This window comes from Sorex araneus, chromosome 11, assembly GCF_027595985.1.
Source record: "Sorex araneus isolate mSorAra2 chromosome 11, mSorAra2.pri, whole genome shotgun sequence".
NCBI classification, from domain to species: Eukaryota; Metazoa; Chordata; class Mammalia; order Eulipotyphla; family Soricidae; genus Sorex; species Sorex araneus.
The window spans coordinates 10,801,381-10,821,831 of record NC_073312.1 but is presented as its reverse complement, the minus strand read 5'-3'; the positions used below and the strand labels follow the sequence as shown (position 1 = coordinate 10,821,831).

General features: G+C 45.3%; 1 protein-coding gene across 1 annotated transcript in view; it reads left to right on the top strand.

The window, feature by feature from the left end:
- Positions 1-6,603: 6,603 nt before the first annotated feature.
- PNLIPRP3 (pancreatic lipase related protein 3) overlaps positions 6,604-20,451 on the top strand; it is a 32,817-nt gene continuing 18,969 nt past the window's right edge. The window contains exons 1-4 of the mRNA XM_055119659.1: positions 6,604-6,652; positions 14,168-14,322; positions 19,517-19,636; positions 20,294-20,425. Of these exons, the coding sequence (XP_054975634.1) occupies positions 6,604-6,652; positions 14,168-14,322; positions 19,517-19,636; positions 20,294-20,425 (456 nt within the window). The remainder of the gene's footprint in view (positions 6,653-14,167; positions 14,323-19,516; positions 19,637-20,293; positions 20,426-20,451) is intronic.

Genomic DNA, 20,451 nt, shown 5'->3' with positions numbered 1-20,451 from the left:
GGAACTTCTTGCCTTCAAAACTTCATCTTTCCCTCAAACTGGGGCTCAAGTAGAAGACTGGCAGGGAAAATGAGAAGAAATTTATACTCAGAGGCAGAGCCAACGAGAATCCAGTCTTGAGACATTTTTGGCTGGCTCCAGTGGCTAATAAGTCCTGGGGGATGATGGGTCGTTCCTCATAAAACTTTCTGATAACATGGTTAAACAGCCATCCACCCCTGGGGGCCGCCTGGTAACCTTCACGAATCTGCCCAGATAGCCTGAGGTTTGCTCTTGCCCCTCCATTCACATTAAACATGCAGCACCCTGAAAGTAAGTAAAGGACCAAATGTGATAGCCTCTCAGTATCTATATTGCAAACCATAAAGCCTAAAAGGAGAGAGAGAGAGAGAGAGAGAGAGAGAGAGAGAGAGAGAGAGAGAAATGGAGAAATGGGGGAAATTGTCCACCACAGAGGCATGGGGAAGGTTGGTGAAAGGAGGAGGAGGTAATACCGGGACATTGGTGGTGGAAGATGTGCACTGGTGGAGGGATGGGTGTTCGATCATTGTGTGACTGAAACTCAAACATGAACGTTTTGTAACTGTATCTCACAGTGATTCAACAAAACAAACAAACAAACAAACAAACAAACCATACAGCACCCAAAACCCTTTTTTTTGGATTCAGAGACAGGGCAAGAGCCAAGGTGGACTGAGAGGTGATAAGAACAACATAAAATGGAGTCTCTGATGCCTACTCACTAACAGTTTGAAACTGCGTTTGGCTGGTTTGACACACATCTACTCAAGCTCTGATTTTCCTTGTGATGAGTGATTGGAAGTGTCTGTCCCAGCCATGAGTCAGAGGGAGGAATGCTGTTGGTCATGAAAAGACAGCTTAGAGCACCGGATGAATCCACAGTGAAACAAGTCATGGCCCCCTCGCTGTGCTCTTACCCATGAGTCACCTCTTGTGCCCGCCCTTGGGTATACTTTTCCTCTTCCTCTTCCTGGAATCCCCGCCCATCATTCATGCTTTCATCACCTACTATCTACCTGCTTCATCAGGCTTCCTAATGAGGCTGTTTTCTATGGCTCTCTCCCATTGTGGTCCTCTCAGCTCACTTCACCATTATTGCTCAAGTTGTTTTCATCCAGACTTTGCTTGTCGTCACCTCCCACAGAACATGGATCCACGGAGGACCCTCCCTTCCATCTGGTCTTGCTCCTGGGCTTGTTTGGAAAAACAGCTGAGCCTTTCTCCAGGACATTGATGCAACACCACTCTGCATGCACAAGAAACGGAATTGGGCTGAAGAAATAAAGAAGAAAAAATAATTCTTATAATTCTCTCAATTGAGTGTTTACTGTATGCAATGTGCCAGGCTGAAAGGATCACAAACTCACGTGATCTCATTACACCTTCACAATCACACATCATCCCAATATTCCAGAAAAGGAGTCAGAGGTTTGGCTAGTTAAATCAGAGACCAGAGATCACACAGTCAATGAAACCCTGTTGGTCCCGAACCAAGATCCAGCATAGACGTCCACGCTGCCATCAGCATGCTACGTTCCTTTCCTAAGAGCCAGTTTCTAGAGTTCAGGCATTCTAAATTATCGTGGAGTCACACACACGATTTGTTAGTTTTAGACATCGGTGTAAATCCTCCGAATGGCTCCTTTCCTTGCAATCGCCTCTTTGATGGTGATAATTTTCCATGTTATATTACCCCAATTTCTTTGCAGGATGTGGAAGAATTTAAATTAATTTTTCAAACTGCAATTTTAATATACCATATTCTGGTATAGTAAATTACTATTATGAAAAGCGTGCTACTTGGAAACTTCAAGTAGCCTTCTAGAGTAACTTGTAATTATAATGAATTGTGTTGATGCTATGTGCATTTTTATTGTGTATAATTTAACAAGTATGTGATGACTATCTAATTATAGTCTATTGTTCACCAAGTAATAGTTTACAACAATATTTCCTTGGTAGAGGTTATACTTCCCTATGAGATGCTTGTTTTATGTCTGTATGCAAATAGTGTGTTACTGCAAAATGTGCATACAAATAAAGCCTTATTCAGAAAATACTTTAGGAGCATAATCTCTTTTAGAAACAGATTTCCAAAAATTTTCAGAAAAATACTACATTTCCTAAGCAAATAGAACCGAACAGATTCATTAAAACACTGTTGTCCATGGCTTCTCGGGAATAGCCCAAAGGTCCGGAGTGCGTGCTTGGCATGAAGGAGTCCTGGGTTTGATATCTATCACCGTATGGTTCCCTGAGTACTGCCAGAGCATCTCCCAAGCACCGAGCTGGTGGGGCCCCTGAACACTGCCAGGTGTGACCCAGAAATAACAACAAAGTTTTTCCTATTACACAGCGTAAGAATTCGTCTGACAAAACTTGATAGAAAATCCAGTATTCCAGAATAAAATGGCAAAGGGATGGAGAAGGAGTGATTATTTCCTCTGTCTGCAGAAGGAAATGTGGACTCTTCTATATCATTGCATCTTCAAACACTACATTAAAGAACAGAGATAATAACCAAGCGAGCATTGTTGGCACACTTCTCTCCCCTCAGATCTGCCCTCTTGACCCCAACTGCATCATCTCCCACCAGGGTCACTGCATAAACCTCCTAGGAGGTCTTCCTTTAGCCCTTGCCTTCCTCTAGTCCATTGGCAACAGAGTGACCAGAATGACTGTAATAATCAAGTCAGGTCTCAGCTCTCAAATGATTCTCAGCTGAAGTTGTATCATGGCCAATAAATCCAGACCCACTCTGTCCCCAAGTGCCCCATGACTTTATCCTCTGCTCTGTCGCTCTCTACGCGGCCTCTTGCCACATTGTCCATCAGACTTGCCGTAAAGAAACGAGAACCATTTCCACCTCAAGGCTAGAGCTCACCTGTCCCTTTGATTGGATAATTATAACTTCCTCACCAACTTCGAGCCTTTGCTCAATGTTCCCTTCTTGATGAGGTCTCTCTGATCTACATAACTGAATAACCAGATTCTCCAGTCAAATCCCAACTCTCCCCATTTCCTTATTCTGCTTTATTTTATTTTATTTTTGGTCCAGAACATTTAAGTCACCTTTCCACGTTCTCTGTAATTTACTCCTGCCCTATAAATTAAGAGTTTGACTGCCTCCCCGCTGTAATATTTAAAAGTCATGGTCTTTGTTGTCTGTTTTGCTCATTTCTATGACATTAGAAACGAGGTTGTAGCCTGGGATATAGAAGTCACTGAGAGAGCAGTCAACACAATGAATGGACCCTACGATGACTCAGGTGTTTGTCCTTGTATTCCACTCTTCCTTTGCCTCCCCCAGAGGCCATGACACCAATCTAATCGAAACCTTAGGTCTTTTATAGAGATGTTAAAAGTAACCTAGAAAGCAATCTTAAAAATTATAGCCACATTTTTCGTGGTTATAACATTAATATTGAAATATTCACGATGACATCTTGAAAGTTTCCCTGTTCTACTCAAAAGACTGTACCCTGTCGGGGGCAAAATTAATTTAATTATTCTCTATTCTCAATCAAGAATTCAGCTGATTTGCTGTTTTGCCTTGTTTGGGTATAATGTCATGTTTAAGCCCATCTTTGATTTTTGTGATGAACTTCTGAAAGCAATTGTTGAGATTTCTCAAGCAGAACTGCCAGTGTTAACATGCAGCTATGGATTCTCATCATCATTAGATATAATTGTTCAAGTATAATGGGTCTTCATCTCTCAGAAAGAAAATTTCTCTAGAGTAAGAATTTCCTTGAATGATGTGAGAATAATGAAACCTAATGCTTTTTTTTTTGAACAAACATTGACCATGTGACTGGTATGCAAGACCTATTGCTAGCTGCTGGCATCCCAGAGATGAACAGAAACAAATCCTTGTCCCAGAATTGTTCAATTGAAGGGGCAAGGATTATATGTAAATGTCAAACTTACCAAATGTTAAATGCTAAAGCATATTCATGAAAACTTTGGTGAAAACATGGAGGAGAGAGATGTTTGAATATTTCCCTATATTATCATTGAAGATTTGTGTATATTTTTAAAAAATATATTTATTAAGCACCTACAAAGTTCTAGACATTGTGTGTATCTCTTGGGATTTAGTTCTATTCAGAAAAATGAGATTGTTTTCTTAGAAGTTCTGCAAATAATTATGCTACTATTATTATTCTAGTTCTGTGGCTGAAAAGACTGGTTTTTTAAATGCTTCTTGATAAAAAAGACTAGTTGTAACTGGTGAAACTTTCAGAGTCTTTTCTGGGGCATAGTTCCTGGGCATTCATATGCCAGTCTCCTATGAGATGGATACTGCTAAAAACTCTATTTGCTGATGGTTGCATGTCTATATGTCAAGCTGGACGAGCTGCTCAATGTTCCAGGAAATATTTCAACCTACGGCTTGTAACTACCCTTGTTCATAATCTCTCCTTTGTCTGATTCTTGCATAATGTAACAAGGTTTGTATGGAAGAACTGAATGCCTCATAAATGTTGTGAATTTTTAATGCTATGTGGTGAGAGGAAAAAATTAAGAAAAAATAAGAAATACTTTAAGCCATCTTCTTTGTACATTTAAAAATGGAGATACAGAACACTTGTGGATTGAATTGCTCATCACTTTCCATTAATGTAGAGTCCAAAGTACAAGCTTACATTCCATTTTATTGCAAAGCCTGTGTCCAGTGAGATGGGCATATTTAGCTACATGTGAACATCATTTTGCTCATATCCACTGACACAGTTGAAATGACAGCAATAAATCCACATAATTTAGTATCTACAATATAATACAAAATATGTGATTTAGTACTACGATATCCTACTAGGTACTATTCGTATAATAAGTAATTCAACCACCTAAATAACCCAGTGCCTAGGAATTATGAGAAGCCATTTTACAGGAGAGAAAAACTCCAGGTATACTGCTCACCAGAGAAAAGTCCCAGGTCACTGCAGAGCCAGAATTTGGATGCAGTGATGGGTCCCTGCAGTAGGTGACGGCCGTTGTCACAGGTACAAGGCACAGCATAGCCATGTTCACTAGTTAACTCATAGTATAGTCGAGCAGGGTCTGTTTACATGAAGTAGACTTTTACTCTCAGAAATGGATCAGGGAAAAACACTCTGTTAATCTAGCATGGTATAAACCCTGACAGCCTTCATTGCTCTTTGTAAAGCAAGCGCCCAACCTGAGCTCTCTGACCAAGGCATCTCCTTCAAAGCAGCCATCTCAGCTACAGGACGAACAGGAGAAGAGCCAGCCCAGCCCACCTCCACTCCAGCGACTCCTTCCTTGATCCAGCTCTGGTTGATTTAGGTTGCTGACCAGTTAGGATGACTTGTGTTTCTTCCCTTTTTCCTTTTTTTGGTCTTTGATGTGTTGTTGTCTTTCTTCCTGAGCTCTTTTTGTTTGTTTTTTTCTTTTTTTAAATTTTTTTATTATTGAATCACTGTGAGATACAGTTACAAGATTTCATGTTTGAGTTTCAATCATGCAATGATCAAACACCCATCCCTCCACCAGTGCACATTCTCCACCACCAATGTCTTCAGTATGCCCTCCTTTCCCATCCTCCCCCTGCCTCCATGGCAGACAACTTCCCCCATGCTCTCTCTCCACTTGGGGGCGTTATGGTCTGCAATACAGATACTGAGAGGTTATCATGTTTCTTCCTGAGCTATTTTGTCTAAAATTCACCCATAAAGATTTAAGCCTGAGGGGCCGAATACCCTACAGCGGGTAGGGCATTTGCCTTGCATGCAGCTAACCTAGGTTCAATCCCCAGCATCCCATATGGTTCCCCAAGCACAGCCAGGAGTAATTCCTGAGTGCAGAGCCAGGAGGATCCCCTGAGCATCTCTGAGTGTGACCTAAAAAGAAAAAAAAAAAGATTCAACCCTGAAAACTCTGAGACCTGTCCCCTCTTGTTTCTACCCCACCTTTCAACCTTACGGTGGCCCGAGTTTGTGTCATTTCCAGGTCTTATGAGTAATGAACCTCTTTTTCTGCAGTTTACTGATGATTGTGGCTGATGGGCATCTTGTGATTGTATGAAGAAACCCAAAGACGGGGCTACTTTGTAATTTGGGCTTAAAAGGGAAAATCTTTGGGAAAGTTACTGGGGCCCAGATGACTGGCCCCGGGCATTTTTAAACAATGGCTTTATTATCAACTGGGAACATCGAACTACACAAAACACCTGGTTTGGAAAAATAAAAACAGTTCCACCTTCTAAATGTTATCTAGCATCCCAAGGCCTGAAAGGAACTTTCAGGAGTGACTCAGTTTGTGCTAAACCAAAATATTACTAATGATGAACCAGCCAAACCTCAGAAGTTTTAATTACCAAACATCACACAAGATACGCCCCACTAATTATACCTCTTAGCATGAAGCCAGACGTCGAGGATCCTGCAGACTGCAGGACACAAGAAAATCCAAGGCGGTGTGCGACCCATGCTCCTCTGAAGCTTGGATGTTGAGTGCTGTTACTTGGAAGACAGCAGCTTACTGTTTTACACGGAGGTGAAGCCATAAGTAGAGATCTCCGGGAAGAGTTTACGTGATTTAAACTAATCAACGTAGATGTTTGGAATTTGGATCGCTACTCTCCTGTTCTTTGGCACATCAACAGGTAAGACTCTTTATTTATAATGTTCCATATAAAGTCATGAATACATTCACATCCAAAATGTAATTGACTCAATTTTAAAGACTGCCATTTGTGTGTGTGTGTGTGTGTGTGTGTGTGTGTATGTATTTGTCAGCTAGTTATCGAAAGAAAATGCATCAACTTTGCCGTGCTGAACGACTGCTGAGCATGTGAGAGGCATTCATTTCCAGTAATGTAGGGTCAGGATAATCTCTTTGGTAGTGGGTTCACAGCTCTGCCATTTACTTGCCTTTTTGACCTTGATTGGGTAGCACACTCATTCAGGTCTCAATTTCTTCCTTTTTTTGAAAGCTGAATGTAGTAGTAATTGTGAAAATACACACATAAGTAGATACTCAATAGATGTTTGACTGAATAATTAATGCTGATGGGTACATCCACATTGATTTTTTGGTGGGGGTCATGATTTTGTGGAAGGGCATTGGTCTGTAGACATTTATTATATAAATATAATTCAATGAATTTGCTCCATATTCATTGATTTATGTGTTCTATACTGTGGACTCTTTATGCATTCCTGTGTAGTAGTAATTGATTTTCTCTTTTCTTACCAGCCTGGTAAGATATTGAATCTATAAACCGTAAAAGTTAGTTGACATTTTTTAACTGAAATGGAGTAGAAGAGAACAGAGATGTGGCCAGCTGGTAGAACACTTGGGATGTGTGTTTGTGTGTTTGTGTTGTGGGATGTGCGTTTGTGTTGGGGATGGCGGTGGGGACGGAGGGACTGGATTCTATTCTTGGGGGAGGGGGAAGGAAAGAGAGAGAAAGAGAGAGAGAGTTTCTGTGACTTTTATTTCCTTCTCTCAAGTATCCCACTTATGGGATGAACAATGAAGGGGTTGTAATTATCATTAATTTGGTATGTCAGGAGTTGTTTTCCAGGACTCCCCTGCCCCAGGAAAGCACTTAGACTGATAGGTCTAAAAGAGTTAAGTCCTCCCTCATCACTTTCTCTTCTCAGAGGTCTCCTCCTACCAGTTTGATCCCTCTTTGCTATTACCTCTAAGTGATTGCTCCTCGAAATCCTGAACAAGAACACTAATACATCTTGTTTTTCTCATGGGCCAACCCCCTATTATGCTGTTGGGCTATCCCTGGCTGTACTGGGTCAGAGGAAAACATGTAGTGCTGGAATTAGAGAGTAGAATGAAGAAACTTTGCTTCCTGTGTAGAAAGCATGCATTCCAACCATTTGGCCGTATTTCCAGACCCTACACATTTTTTTTCAAATTTTTGTTTCATTTGGGGGCCTCAGCAGTGCTCAGGGCTTACTCTTGGCTGTGTGTTCCTGGGTCACTCCTGTAGGGCTCAGAGACCCTATGTGATGCTGAGGGTGTAACTCAGTTCGGCTGCCTGCATGGCAAGCACCTTACCTGCTGTTTTGTCTCTCTAGCTCCTCTACACTCCTTTATAAATCAGCAACTACAGTACCCCTGTCTCTGCCAGGCACTGATGGAAGCTCTGGAGACACTCTTGTGATTGATTGTTTTTTTCTGGAACCCGTCAGAAATATTAGCTTTTCAATAGGGAGCCACTCCTGTTTGGAAGTTCATCAAATCAAGCGCCGATTGTAAAATGTCAGATGCCAGAGAAATGAATGCAGGTGGATTCTGTTACCGTTTTAACAGATGTAATAAGGAAAATAATGCAGCTGTGTTATAGACTCAATTTTTCATTATGGCAACCGTATAACGTATTTCCATATATAGACAATGGATGTGCATATACGCACATACGCATATATAAATGTCATGCAACTTTATATTTTATTTTAAACGTTCTGGGCAGTGTCCAATTCTTAGCGTGCACACCAGACCTCTTCTCTCCTCTGGCTTCACTTTAACCATCATCCCTGGTTAAATCTGGCATCTGGCCCACTTTGTGCCTGCTCCTGGCAGGGGTGAGGGGGTGGTGGTGGAAGCATATGCTCTGCTGACCATCTCCCTGTGAACCCAACACAGATAAACCAAAGTGGACCCGACACTGCCAAGTTATCTCATTCTCCTTCCCTTGAACATTCTGTTCCCCGGGCCCCTGGGTTGCTGCATTTCTCTCGCTTCTTTTGTACCAACTCCCTGCCACCAAAAATTGTGCTTGAGGACCTTGTTTCAGTAAGAAAATGGAAACAAAGAGAAGAGGTACCCACAGGAAACCAGCATCCCTTTTCCCAGCTACCCACCTACCTGCCTTCTCTCTCTCACAGACTGTTCCTTCTCCCTCCCCTGGTAGAGGCTGTCGCTCTGCTAACCTGCTCAAAGAGACGTCTCAGCAATCCTTTCTTCTCCTTCTCCAGTTTTGCTCCTCTCCACTGGATTATTCCAAGCAACATGAAAATTATGTTGCTTTTCCCACCTGAAAAAAATAATTCACTTCTGACTGGTCTTGACCGCTTTCCTATTACTCCCTCTTGCAAGCAAGACCTCTTGCTTGGTGTCATTCCAGTCAGTCTCAGACCTACAGGTCACAGGACCTCCCCTGGTCATGGTCAGCAGGCAGCCATGTTGACCAGACTGCAGCCACTTGCCCATCCCCACCTAATCAGCATTCTTGATTGCTGTCCGCTCTAGGTCGACTTCTAGGACGCCTCACTGTCCTCGGCTCCTTTAAATCTCTGACCACTGCTTGGCTCTCTTTGCCTCTTTGTCAGTTCCCGTTTATCTCCCTTGCCCTTAATGATGGAGTGTCCTGGGACTCCGTCTGGGACCATCCCTCTTCTTTCCCTGCAGTCCCTCCCCGGTGATCTCATTCCTACTCACTAAACACCACATTTAGTTAATGATGCCCAAAGCCATTTGTCCCTCTGAAATCCACAGGGATTTCTCGTGTTTCTCGGCCACTGTGACTCTCCAGGGAGGGCACCAGACATACGAAATCTGCATGATCAGAATGGGGCCCTCCATCTCTACCGCCAAATTTATTCCAACATTTCAACTTCCTAACACACACACACACACAGAGAGAAATTCCAGTTTTCCAGGTGTGACAGCCCAAAGTCTTGATGTCATCCTTGACTTTTCTTGTGGTCACACCTTGCTGTCCATTAGTCAGCAAACAGACACGGCCAGCTGGCCCCTCCTTCAGCACCTGAGCTCCTCTCATGGCCTGCCCTGCTGGCAGCATGATTTGTGGTGACACTATCTCTTAGTACAGTTTCGGACAAGAGCCTCTGAATGATCTCTCTGCCCTTGGTCTGCTTCAGTCCACTCAATACAGAGGCCGTCCTGAGTCAGAACGAGGCCCTTTTCTACCCAGCCCTCTCCGTGGGTGCCTTCAATGGCTTCTTTCTCCTTCATCATCAAGCCCAGTCCTTCCAACAAGCTTCCCGGGGCCACCTGCTTGCTTGCCACCCCTTTTACACCATTCCTAGTGGCTTCCCCGTCATCCCTTCACCAACCCTCCGGGGCCAGATGTGCTCCAGAATTCAGATGATTTGGAGATTCAGAAAAGGATCAGAGGATGCTGTAGAGAGGGACCCGGGGCTGTACTGCATCACCAGTCATATGTGTGTATCTGTAGTAAAATATATGAACATGCACAGTAAAACTGGATGGAAAATATATGTACATGTATGGTTGTGTATCCTTAGGTCATTTCTGACTGCCAAGTGAATCTGACTCCAAAATCCCAAACCCGTGGTACTTGCCTTGCATATATATGTCCGGCTCAGGGTCAATCCCTGGTATCCCATATGGTCCCCTTAGCACCACCAGGAGTAATTCTGGAGTGCAGAGCAGGAGTAAATCCTGAGAATTTCCTCGGGTGCCTTACTCCCCGCCACCAACAAATAAAAAGCCTAAACCTCACCTTTTCCCCCTGGGGGTTCCTAAATTTGAAACTGCAGCCAGAGGCTCAGGGAATAGGCTCCCCCACACTGCTCACGGCTGCCTCCCTCGGGCCGCCTCCTGCTTGGCCATGTTCCTGCCACAGTTCTCTACTCATCTTCGTTCTGTGGGGAATGCTGGCCCGCCTTTCCCTTGTCTTCCCCCACTGGATCTGGGTTAGGGTGGTCTTCCCAGCCCTGGGGTGCGATGAAAGCCCTCTTCCCACCATGCTCCTCTTAGAACAGCCTCTTGGACACCAGCTGGGTTTCTCTCTCTAATCCCAGTCACGCTCCCCACTGGACTCTGTTCCCAGGAGACTTGGGGTCATCCCTGACCCCTGCTGGGAATGTGGTCTGGCTCCCAACTGGCACACAAATCAGCATATCTTGAGTGAATAAAGGTAGTTTTCAACATTCTTCTGTCATTGCAAAGGGCCACTCACAGTCTGATGGGACAGTGATTCATTTTGAGGGGAAAAATTAGGGAAACTATGAGCTAATGTGCCAGTTTATATATATTTTTTCTTCACCAGGGAGCGCTAGCTTTATGTAATGTCCTGCATTTCAGAGGCTTCTTTGGGGAACTTTTAGATCAATGAGGAAATAAAGCTTTATGGTTGCAGAATATATCTAAAAATAATAGCTAAAAAACTGGAGAAACTGGAGGAACAATTAACTGTGAAGGAAGAACTTAATTAATAAAAGTAAAAATAGAAGTTTATTCATGAGAACAGGGAAGAGCAATATTAACTGATAAATCTATGTGTTGATTACTTAGTAAAACTAAAACGGTATAAATATTAGTGGTGGCATATTTAAATAAACAAAGGGAACAGGCACAGGTGTGGAAGGCATTGAAATTATCAAGCCCGCATAAATTCATGCGAAGACAATTGGCATTCTAGATGAGAAATCTTACTCATTAAAACCGAAGAAATCCCAGCTAGTCAAAGAGTGATGTCTCAGAACAGCATGACATCTTTAGGAATATAATGCTTGGGTCCTTATTTATTATTTTCTATTTACATAATTAAAAAGTTCAAGAAGTGCAAAAAAGAATAACTTTTTTCATTCATTTTTCTGTTAAAAAGAGCAACAACAGGGCATAGACAGCAGGGAAATATGACAGAGCTTTGACCTTGGATTACACAACTCAGACCACCAAGCAGTAGGGAGAGTGGCAGTGAAAATCAAACCAGAGGTGACGTAGTGACCGTGGTGGAGGGTGTTGGACTCTTTGTGAAGGTGGAATGCAGTAACTGTACGTCAGTACCATAGTGTTAATGCTAATAGAACCATATTACCTAAACTATACTTGAAAGCAAATAAATAGACAAGAATAAAATTAAAAGCACGTAACAATGAAAGTGTGAAACTAAAGAAGTAGCATTACTAATATTCCTGGTGACAGAGAGACTTTGCTAAACCAAACCTTAAAGCCATAAAGGAAAAGTAGATAATTTTATTGAATAAAAGACAAGACTTCTATATGGGCAAAGTAAAATCTACAAAAGAAAAGCGTAAGTATGAACCACAATATAATTTCTACATATCTGATTGAAAGGGGGTCAAATGTCTTACTAGTCAGAATTGTCATCAATAAGATAAAGAAGATGTTAGAAAAAAACATGTACATAGAATTGAAGATTTCAGCCACAGAAGGGCAAAGAACAGAAATGCACAAGAAGAGATAATCAAGTGTAGGCCCCTACTCTTGTATGATATAAGACAGGCACCTTGAACTGGCCAAAGGTTTTCTTTGAGATCTGCATACAGCTTCTTCATCTGCATATAACATCTCCATCTGCATACAACATCTCATCTGCATATAACATCTCCATCTGCATATAACATCTCCATCTGCATATAACATCTCCATCTGCATACAACATCTCCATCTGCATATAACATCTCCATCTGCATATAACATCTCCATCTGCATACAACATCTCCATCTGCATATAACATCTCCATCTGCATACAACATCTCATCTGCATATAACATCTCCATCTGCATATAACATCTCCATCTGCATATAACATCTCCATCTGCATATAACATCTCCATCTGCATATAACCTCTCCATCAGCATATAACATCTCCATCTGCATATAGCATCTCCATCTGCACACAACATCCCTATGCACCATTTTCATCCGCAGGCAGCATTTTCATCTGTGTATAACCTCTCCATCTGCGTATAACATCTCATCAGCACATAACTTCCCCATCTGCACACCTTTCTGGAGTGGATTGTAGTACTGGTCCCAATTATTTACTCTCCTTCCCTGAAAGAGGCTTCTACTACCCCCTACCTCCCCCCGTACCCCCTGCCCCGACACCTAAAACATGGCAGAGGAAGTAGGCCTAGTTATTTATGATTGGGGGAGAGATAAGCAACAGTGGAGAGAAGGTGGCCACTGCGCCCCAATTCCCACGTACGCAGTCCACCATGCTGGCCACTCCAGGGTCATAGGAGGAACACCGAGGCTCCGCCAGAGACTAGGGGTCTGCTTTCCAGTTTCTCCTGGCTCCTTGTCTACTTTTCCTTCAATAGCTCTTCACCCTGGTGCAAATAATCATCCTAGCAAAAGCTGGGCCGGGCTGCTGTTTCCATGGCCCTTCTAGACCCAGACACCAGGCACCTCCTCAGACTCGAGAATACCACACCGGCTGCCTTGGTCTAGCCGCCCTCGCTGGTCCCGTCACATTTCAATAACTCAACCTGCCTGATTTCCCCGACCAGCCCTCCTGCTCTCTGACCTCCCACCCCTGAACCCAGGCAGGTCCCCTCTGCCTTCCGTTCTCTAGCCCTGGGCTCAGAGCAGCCCGTCCTAGGAGACCCTTGGTTAGCAGAGTCAGTGTTACTCTGCCTCGCCCCACGCTGGCTGGCCCAGGGGTGAGTGGGTTACACCCTTATCTACCAGCGCAGCGAGTAATAGATCACAGGAGACTCCAGCTGAGCGTGGTAACGCCAAGGCATTATGCAGAGACCCGGAAGAGACCATCCGAATCTCAGGCAGGTTTAAAGGTGGCTGCCACTAGGGACAGAGCTGGGTTTGGGGACAGCCAGGGGACATTGCTCCTTCCTGCACGTTTGTGCTTTGCTTGCGGGCCACGCTCAGCGCTGCTCAGGGCTTGTTCCGGTTTTGGTGCTTGGGAAGAATCACTCCTGGTGGTGGCAGCAGTCGAACCCAGGTCCCCACCTGCACCACACGAGCTCCAGCCCCGTGAGCGCTCTGCGCCCAGCACTGTTTTCATTTCTTTATTATACATAAAACTTTATTTGGAGGGGCTGGAGTGATAGCACAGCGGGTAGGGCGTTTGCCTTGCACGCGGCCGTCCCGGGTTCAAATCCTAGCATCCCATATGGTCCCCTGAGCACCGCCAGGAGTAATTTCTGAGTGCAGAGCCAGGAGTAAGCCCTGTGCATCGCCAGGTGTGACCCAAAAACCAAAAACCAAAAAAAAAAAAATTTATTTGGAAGAGGAACAATGAAAATTTCCTTGTAAAGAATTTTTGAGTCAGACTTCATTTGCTGCCCTTAAAGGTTAATGTCCGTGAACCCCTCAGAGCGGGAAACAGTCTCCTGGGGCGGGGGGGGGGGGCTGCCAAGCTGCCCTAAAGCTGTCACTCTGTCTTTCTGCTGCAGGGAAAGAAGTGTGTTATGAACGGCTGGGGTGCTTCAAGGACGATTTCCCATGGACCCAGACTTTGTCTCGGCAGCTGGCAGGCTTGCCCTGGTCTCCAGAGGAGATAGACACGCGTTTTCTGCTCTACACCAGGCGGAACCTCCATGTCCATCAGGTAAGGGAACGGCTGCTTCGCACAGACTGTGAATAGAATAGGAGCAGTTATGGCCTGACAGACCTGGGCAAAGCACTGTGGCTTGGGTTACTAACTGAAAGGGACAGATCCCTCCGATCTCTTCTTTCTTCCCTCCTTCCTTTCTTCCTTCCCTCCTCCCCTCCATTCTTCCATCCTCACTTCCTTCCTCTCTTTCTTCCCTCCTTCCTTCCATCCATCCCATCTTCCTTGCCTTTTTCCTTCCCTTCTACCCTCCCTCTCTTCCTCCCTCCTTCCTCCCCTCCTTTCTTTCTTTCCTCCTTCCTTCCCACCTTCCTTCCTTTCTTCTCATCTTCCTTTCTTCCCTCCCTCCTTCTCGTGTTCCCTTCTTTAACTTTCCTCTCTCCCTCCTTTTCTCCCTTCCTTTCTTCCTTTCTTCCCCACCCCTTCCTCCTAGGGCCAGGGATCCAACTGAGGTCAGTATGGACAAAGAAAGCACCTTAACCCTTGTACTATCTCTCCAGCCTCCTCTTATGTCTTGGCACTGTAATGTAAAGATTGCTGTGAGTAGGATGCTTCTCATGGGCTAATCTGTTACTTCCTTCCATTAACTGTGTCCACATTTGGGCACACAGCAGTGTTCAGGGAATCCCTGGTGTCACTCCTGGCAAAACTTGGTTAGTCATCCCTGCCATGCTGTGCTGCCGCTGGTTCTGGGAGCCACCAGGGCCATGAGGGTTGCCCCCAGGGCTATGGATGTGGATCCAGGGCTCCGAAGCTGCCCCGGGGCCAGTGGTCATTGACCTGGTGGTATGAAGAAGATGCTGTTTGCACCATCACAGAAAGCTGCACTTCACAGTGTGGCGGGCCCTGGGGAATCTGCCTGAACCAGAGCATGCAGGAAGCGAAAGCCGGCATGAGAGATGCTGTACCTGGCCCTGAGCTTCCCCACCCGAGTGCTAGGAAGAGGGATATCCCGACGGATGTCCCGCGCCGCAGGACACTAGCTCACAGCTCACTCGGTTCCACCAGCTGGACACCAAGAGATTCCAGCTCAAGGCACCTGGGAGGATCGAGTTCATCGGCACAGGAAGTGGGACAGTGGTCACTGAAGAATGACAGGACAGGGGGTCCTGGAAGGCTGTTGCCTAATGGGGACAGATTTCCATGTGGGAGGGTGGAAACCTTCTAGAAGGGATGGTGGAGATGAGGCTGCTGATTGGTCCACTGAAAGTGGGCGTGAAGCTTCCCACACACCTCGTAAGACCGAAAGCACCGAGAATAATGTTCTATCGGGGGCACCTGCCTAGTTCTAGTCCCAGATGCCTGTTTGTCGAGCCTGGGTCCGAGAACTGGTCCATCTCTACCCGCTGCCATGAGCCTGCCCTAGAACCTCCTAGAATACAGGCCAGTGCTGGGCTGGGCTCGGAGCACAGCAGAGACCCCCATCTGTCCCTCACAGAGAGGCCTGAAGCCCCCCTCCCTCCTGTCTCCGCCTCCCGTTTCCTCCCGGTGCTGGCACCAGGCGTGTATTGAAAGCCAGGCCTGTGCCTGCACGTTGGCCTGATGGAAGGAAGCCTCCCTGAATTCCTTGAAGACGAGGAAGACAGCGGCGGAGTCGGGGCGCGGCCCTGGAAACAAAGTTCGCCCCAGAGGCCACCCCGTGCTCGCTCATCCACATCCGGCTGCCTTTGCCGATGAGAAAGCAGAAGTGAACCGTGCCAGGGTTTCACGTACGCCCTTCCCAGGCTGGGGAGTGGTGCAGGGTGAACGCGGTTCAATGGGAGTGTCGCAGGGCTCTGCAGCTGCCCTGCACCAGGATAGAATCAACCCGCTTGCCCCTGGACCCGTGACTCTGTGCCCCTGTGACTCATTCATCGCTGGGGTGATGCACAGACATGGAGTTTCTGTGCCTTCAGCCTTTTGCCACAGTGAGAACGTGCCTCACTGGTGACTTGTCCCGAGCTGGGAATTGTCCCTTGGGAAAGGCGCTGGCTGCTCTAGACAGGGAGAAGGGGCTGTCTGCCATCACTGAGATTCCCGGAGTGCTCGAGGAAAGGGCCTCAGAGACGAGAGTGCCTGGTCCCTTTGTTTGCTTGGGGCTACACCCAGTGGTCTTCGAGGCTGACTCTTGGCTCTGAGCTCAGAAATTGCACCTGGTGAGGTTCAGAGGACCATGTGGGGTGCCAAGTGTCCCACCTGGCCTGGAACTTGCAGAACATAGGCAAGTTCTGATCTGGGCCCTAACGCCAGCTCAGAGAACAGTGGAGACCCCCTCTTTTCCTCACAAAGATGCCCGAAGCCACCAACCCTTGTCTCTGCCACCATAGCACACGTCTGCCCGAGGGGACCATACGGGGTGCCAGATATCGAACCCCTGTCTGCAGGTGTTAAGCCCAGGACTATGCGTTCCCAAGTGGCAAGACGGACAGAGGAACGATAATGCAAAAGCAGGTGTTGTATCCCAGTATACTGGGGTTAACTATCTCACCCACAGAGTGATCCCTTGGCAACCTGAGATAGCAACCCCAACTTCAGGCAGCAAGCAGTGTATATAGGGTTTGATTACATAAGCAGTACATGCCTTATTGTTTCAGAAAGAAATCTTACTTACTTACCAAATGAAGGTCTTTGGGCAAGTGTCTAGGGTAACAATAGTTAAACATAGTTTCCACTAGCAATTCATCGTTACATAAGCTACTCATTCTTTTAGGGTTATCAAAAGACAATTTCCCGGGCATTTTTGACTGGGGGCACAGTGATTGATGGAGCCCACTTGCTAGACCCAGGAACTTTCCCAGGTGGGTTCAGGTTGGCTAGTTACACCTTGTTTCACTGCTGGGAAACCCAGACTGTTTCAGTTCCAGGAACTGAACCTGAGGCCCAGCTGATTTGGGTGATTTCTGCCACCTGTCCTGGCATCAGTTTTGCCCTTGCACAGGGCACAAGGCAAATGCCCTGCCCACTGGACAAGGTGACCCTTTAACTAGCCCTGCTGGCCTCTGTCCATGCTCTGCTTCAGGCAGCGGGCAGAGCGGGCTGCTTCTGATGGGTGAGGGGGCTCCCCGGCGGCTGGCGAGCATGCCATTCTCAGAGGGCTGCCCTCAGTGAAGCAGGAGGGGAAGCAGACTCTCCTTTCCTGCTTTATAGAGACCCTTTCCCCCTCGATTAAGCTCTGCAGAGGCTTCTGTGGCAGTTGGGGGGGGGGGGCTGTGGATGACCCAGTCTCTGGACTGACACTTTGAGGCTTGCTAAGGGGCCACTTGTCAAACTCTTCCCGGGAGACGGCAAGAATGCAACAGACTCTACTAACCCCCCTGTCCAAATGAGCTGTTCCTTTTTGGGGTGTGGAGTGTCTAGGGGCTGGCAGTGCATCGGGGCTACTCCTGGCTCTGGAGTGAGCCCTGGAGGTGCTTAGAGGACCTGAGGTGATGTCAAGGACCCAACGGGTGCCAGCAGCATTGCAGGGCAAGCACCTCACCTACTCTCTCTCTCTCTCTCTCTCTTTCTCTCTCTCTCTCTCTCTCTCTCTCTCTGTCTCTCTCTGTCTCTCTCTGTCTCTCTCTCTGTCTCTCTCTCTGTCTCTCTCTCTGTCTCTCTCTCTCTCTCTCTCTCTCTCTCTCTCCGGCACTTGTTTCTTCTTTATGCCATAGAAACAAGACCCTAGGAAGTGTTCAAGGGGTTCCTGCTGGAGTGAGAAGGAGCATCTGGATTCTTTTAAATACACAGACGGGCACATGTTTGCACTTGGATTCCATTATTTTGCAGACAAGTGCTTCTTAGAAAGTCCCAGGACTAGTGCTTACATCAGCCCGCATCTGCTCTGGCCGCTCTCAGTAGAGAAATCTGCACAGATCACAAGCCGAGCGCCGGCAGCTCAGTAGCTCCGCAAGTGACTTTGGAGGGAGATCGGGTGGGTTTGCAGACCCCGTTCAGGCCTTGTGAGCCAAGAGAAATGACCTCCTCACCGTGCCCCTTCCTACTGGGTAGAACCGCTGCCCCTGTCCTAGCAAACAGAGGGTGGAGCGAGACGGTCTCTAAACCACTTGCCATAATTCCCCGAGCAGAGCTTGGCGGGCTCACTTTATTATCATTACTGTGTAAACCAACTTATGATTCTCATAATTGTCTGTTTACAGTCCTGGAGACACTTTAACTAGCTCGAAAATGGTGCAATTCATTGTGTATCGCCATTAAACACAAGTAGCTGGTTGAGGGCACTTCGCTTCCTTGCATAAATATCAAAGGTGTTGCTTTCCAATTACGGGGTTCACTCTGGGTGTCCAACTTGCTCTTTGTTGAATTTGTTGATTCTGTTGAATTTTCTCAACAGAATCGTGTATAGTTGTGCCTTTTCATGTTGTTCTTATAAGAAAAATCATTTACGTTCACAGGATTGTAAAGTCTTTGAGTTTGCTTGTAAAATGGATTCCACAACCCATAAAGGTTACCGAAGATATCATGCAGTCATATAAAATTTTCTTTAATATGCAGTGTGGTATTTCATGTGGGAAGAGCCTAACCTCTACTCTTTAGTCATAAAGTGGAGTAGACAATGTATTTAGCTCTCCTTGGAGCATGCTTCCAGGCCTTCAGATAATTCCCTTAAATTCCGTAGACAACAGAGAAGTGCTCTGCAGAAGTTGGGCTTACTGAACTTCTGATTGAAACTGACTCAGCATTGTCTTCCAAACATTGTCTGAAAAACCAATCGTGTTTATTTCCTTTGCTCGTGATTAAATTTGTAGATTGTATTCTATAATGCATCAGTACTTTTGATACTTCTGCAAAACGTAGCATGAACAATCTCTTCAGGAAAAAAAAAACTTAAAAGATTGCTAAAACTTCTAGTGTCAGAATTTTGAGCATATCTGCAATAATCATACTGAATTTTATATCAATAGGATTATTTTAATTATTTTAAATTATTTTATTATTGTTAATTGTTTCTGAATTATTTGAGTTTTATTTTATTTTATTTTATTTTTGCTTTGGGTCACACCCAGCAATGCACAGGGGTTACTCCTGGCTCTGCACTCAGGAATCACTCCTGGCGGTGCTCAGGGGACCATATGGGATGCTGGGAATCGAACTCAGGTTGGCTGCGTGTAAGGAAAACGCCCTACCCGCTGTGCTATCACTCCAGCCCATAATGTTCTTTTTTTTTCTTTTGAATTATTTTTGAATGATTATTTTACCTTACCCATTTAAACAGGAGATCAGTGCTGTTAATTATTTGACTATCCGGTATTCCAACTTTGAGACAAACAAGATAACACGCATCAACATACCTGGATGGAAAACAGACGGCAAATGGCAGCGAGATATGTGTAATGTATGATGCGAATAAGCTCTACTTCCTTCTAGAACAAACGCTTTGTGTTTAATGTGAATGCATTAATGAGTATTCATGGAAACCCTCCCCTCTGGACTCAGACTGTCCATGTTCCAAGGCCTCAGATGAGTGATTTAATTCCCATTTGTCTTCACTTATTATGAATTGCACAGATTATAATAAAAGCACATTATTGTAATTGTTCTTTGGTAAATTCTCACCTTTGACAAAAGATTGAATGGTATGATCAATTTCTTATTTAATTTGAGGAGAAAAAAATTTTTTCTAAGTTCACTCCATGAAATTAATGTTCCTCTATTATACTCAAGATTAATAGACTGCTAACATAAGTGAGCAATGAATTATTTATAAAGCCATATAGAGTAGAGGAACCGAAGTATTTGAATCCATTGCCTGGCTCAACTGACTAGCTCTGTGATTGTGTACAAGTTGATTCACCGACTTTGCCTCAGTTCCTTCGATTCTAAAAAGGGAATTATATAAACTAGTATGGGTTCCAGGGCTCAGAGAGGGCCTTGCATATAATGGATTCTCTACCAGCAATGATCCTGTCTCCTTTGTAAGAGACTCTCAAGTGGTCAGACCCTTTGGATTTCTTTGATTCTTGTTTTCTAAAACACTTAACCTTTGGACCAGGCATTGCTCCAAGTGGAAGATGTGAACTGCATTAATTTAGACTGGATCAACGGTTCGCTGGAGTATCTCCACGCTGTCAACAACCTCCGAGTGGTCGGTGCCGAAGTGGCTTATTTTATCGATGTCCTCGTGGTAAGAAAGGTCGATTTTTAAAGGAA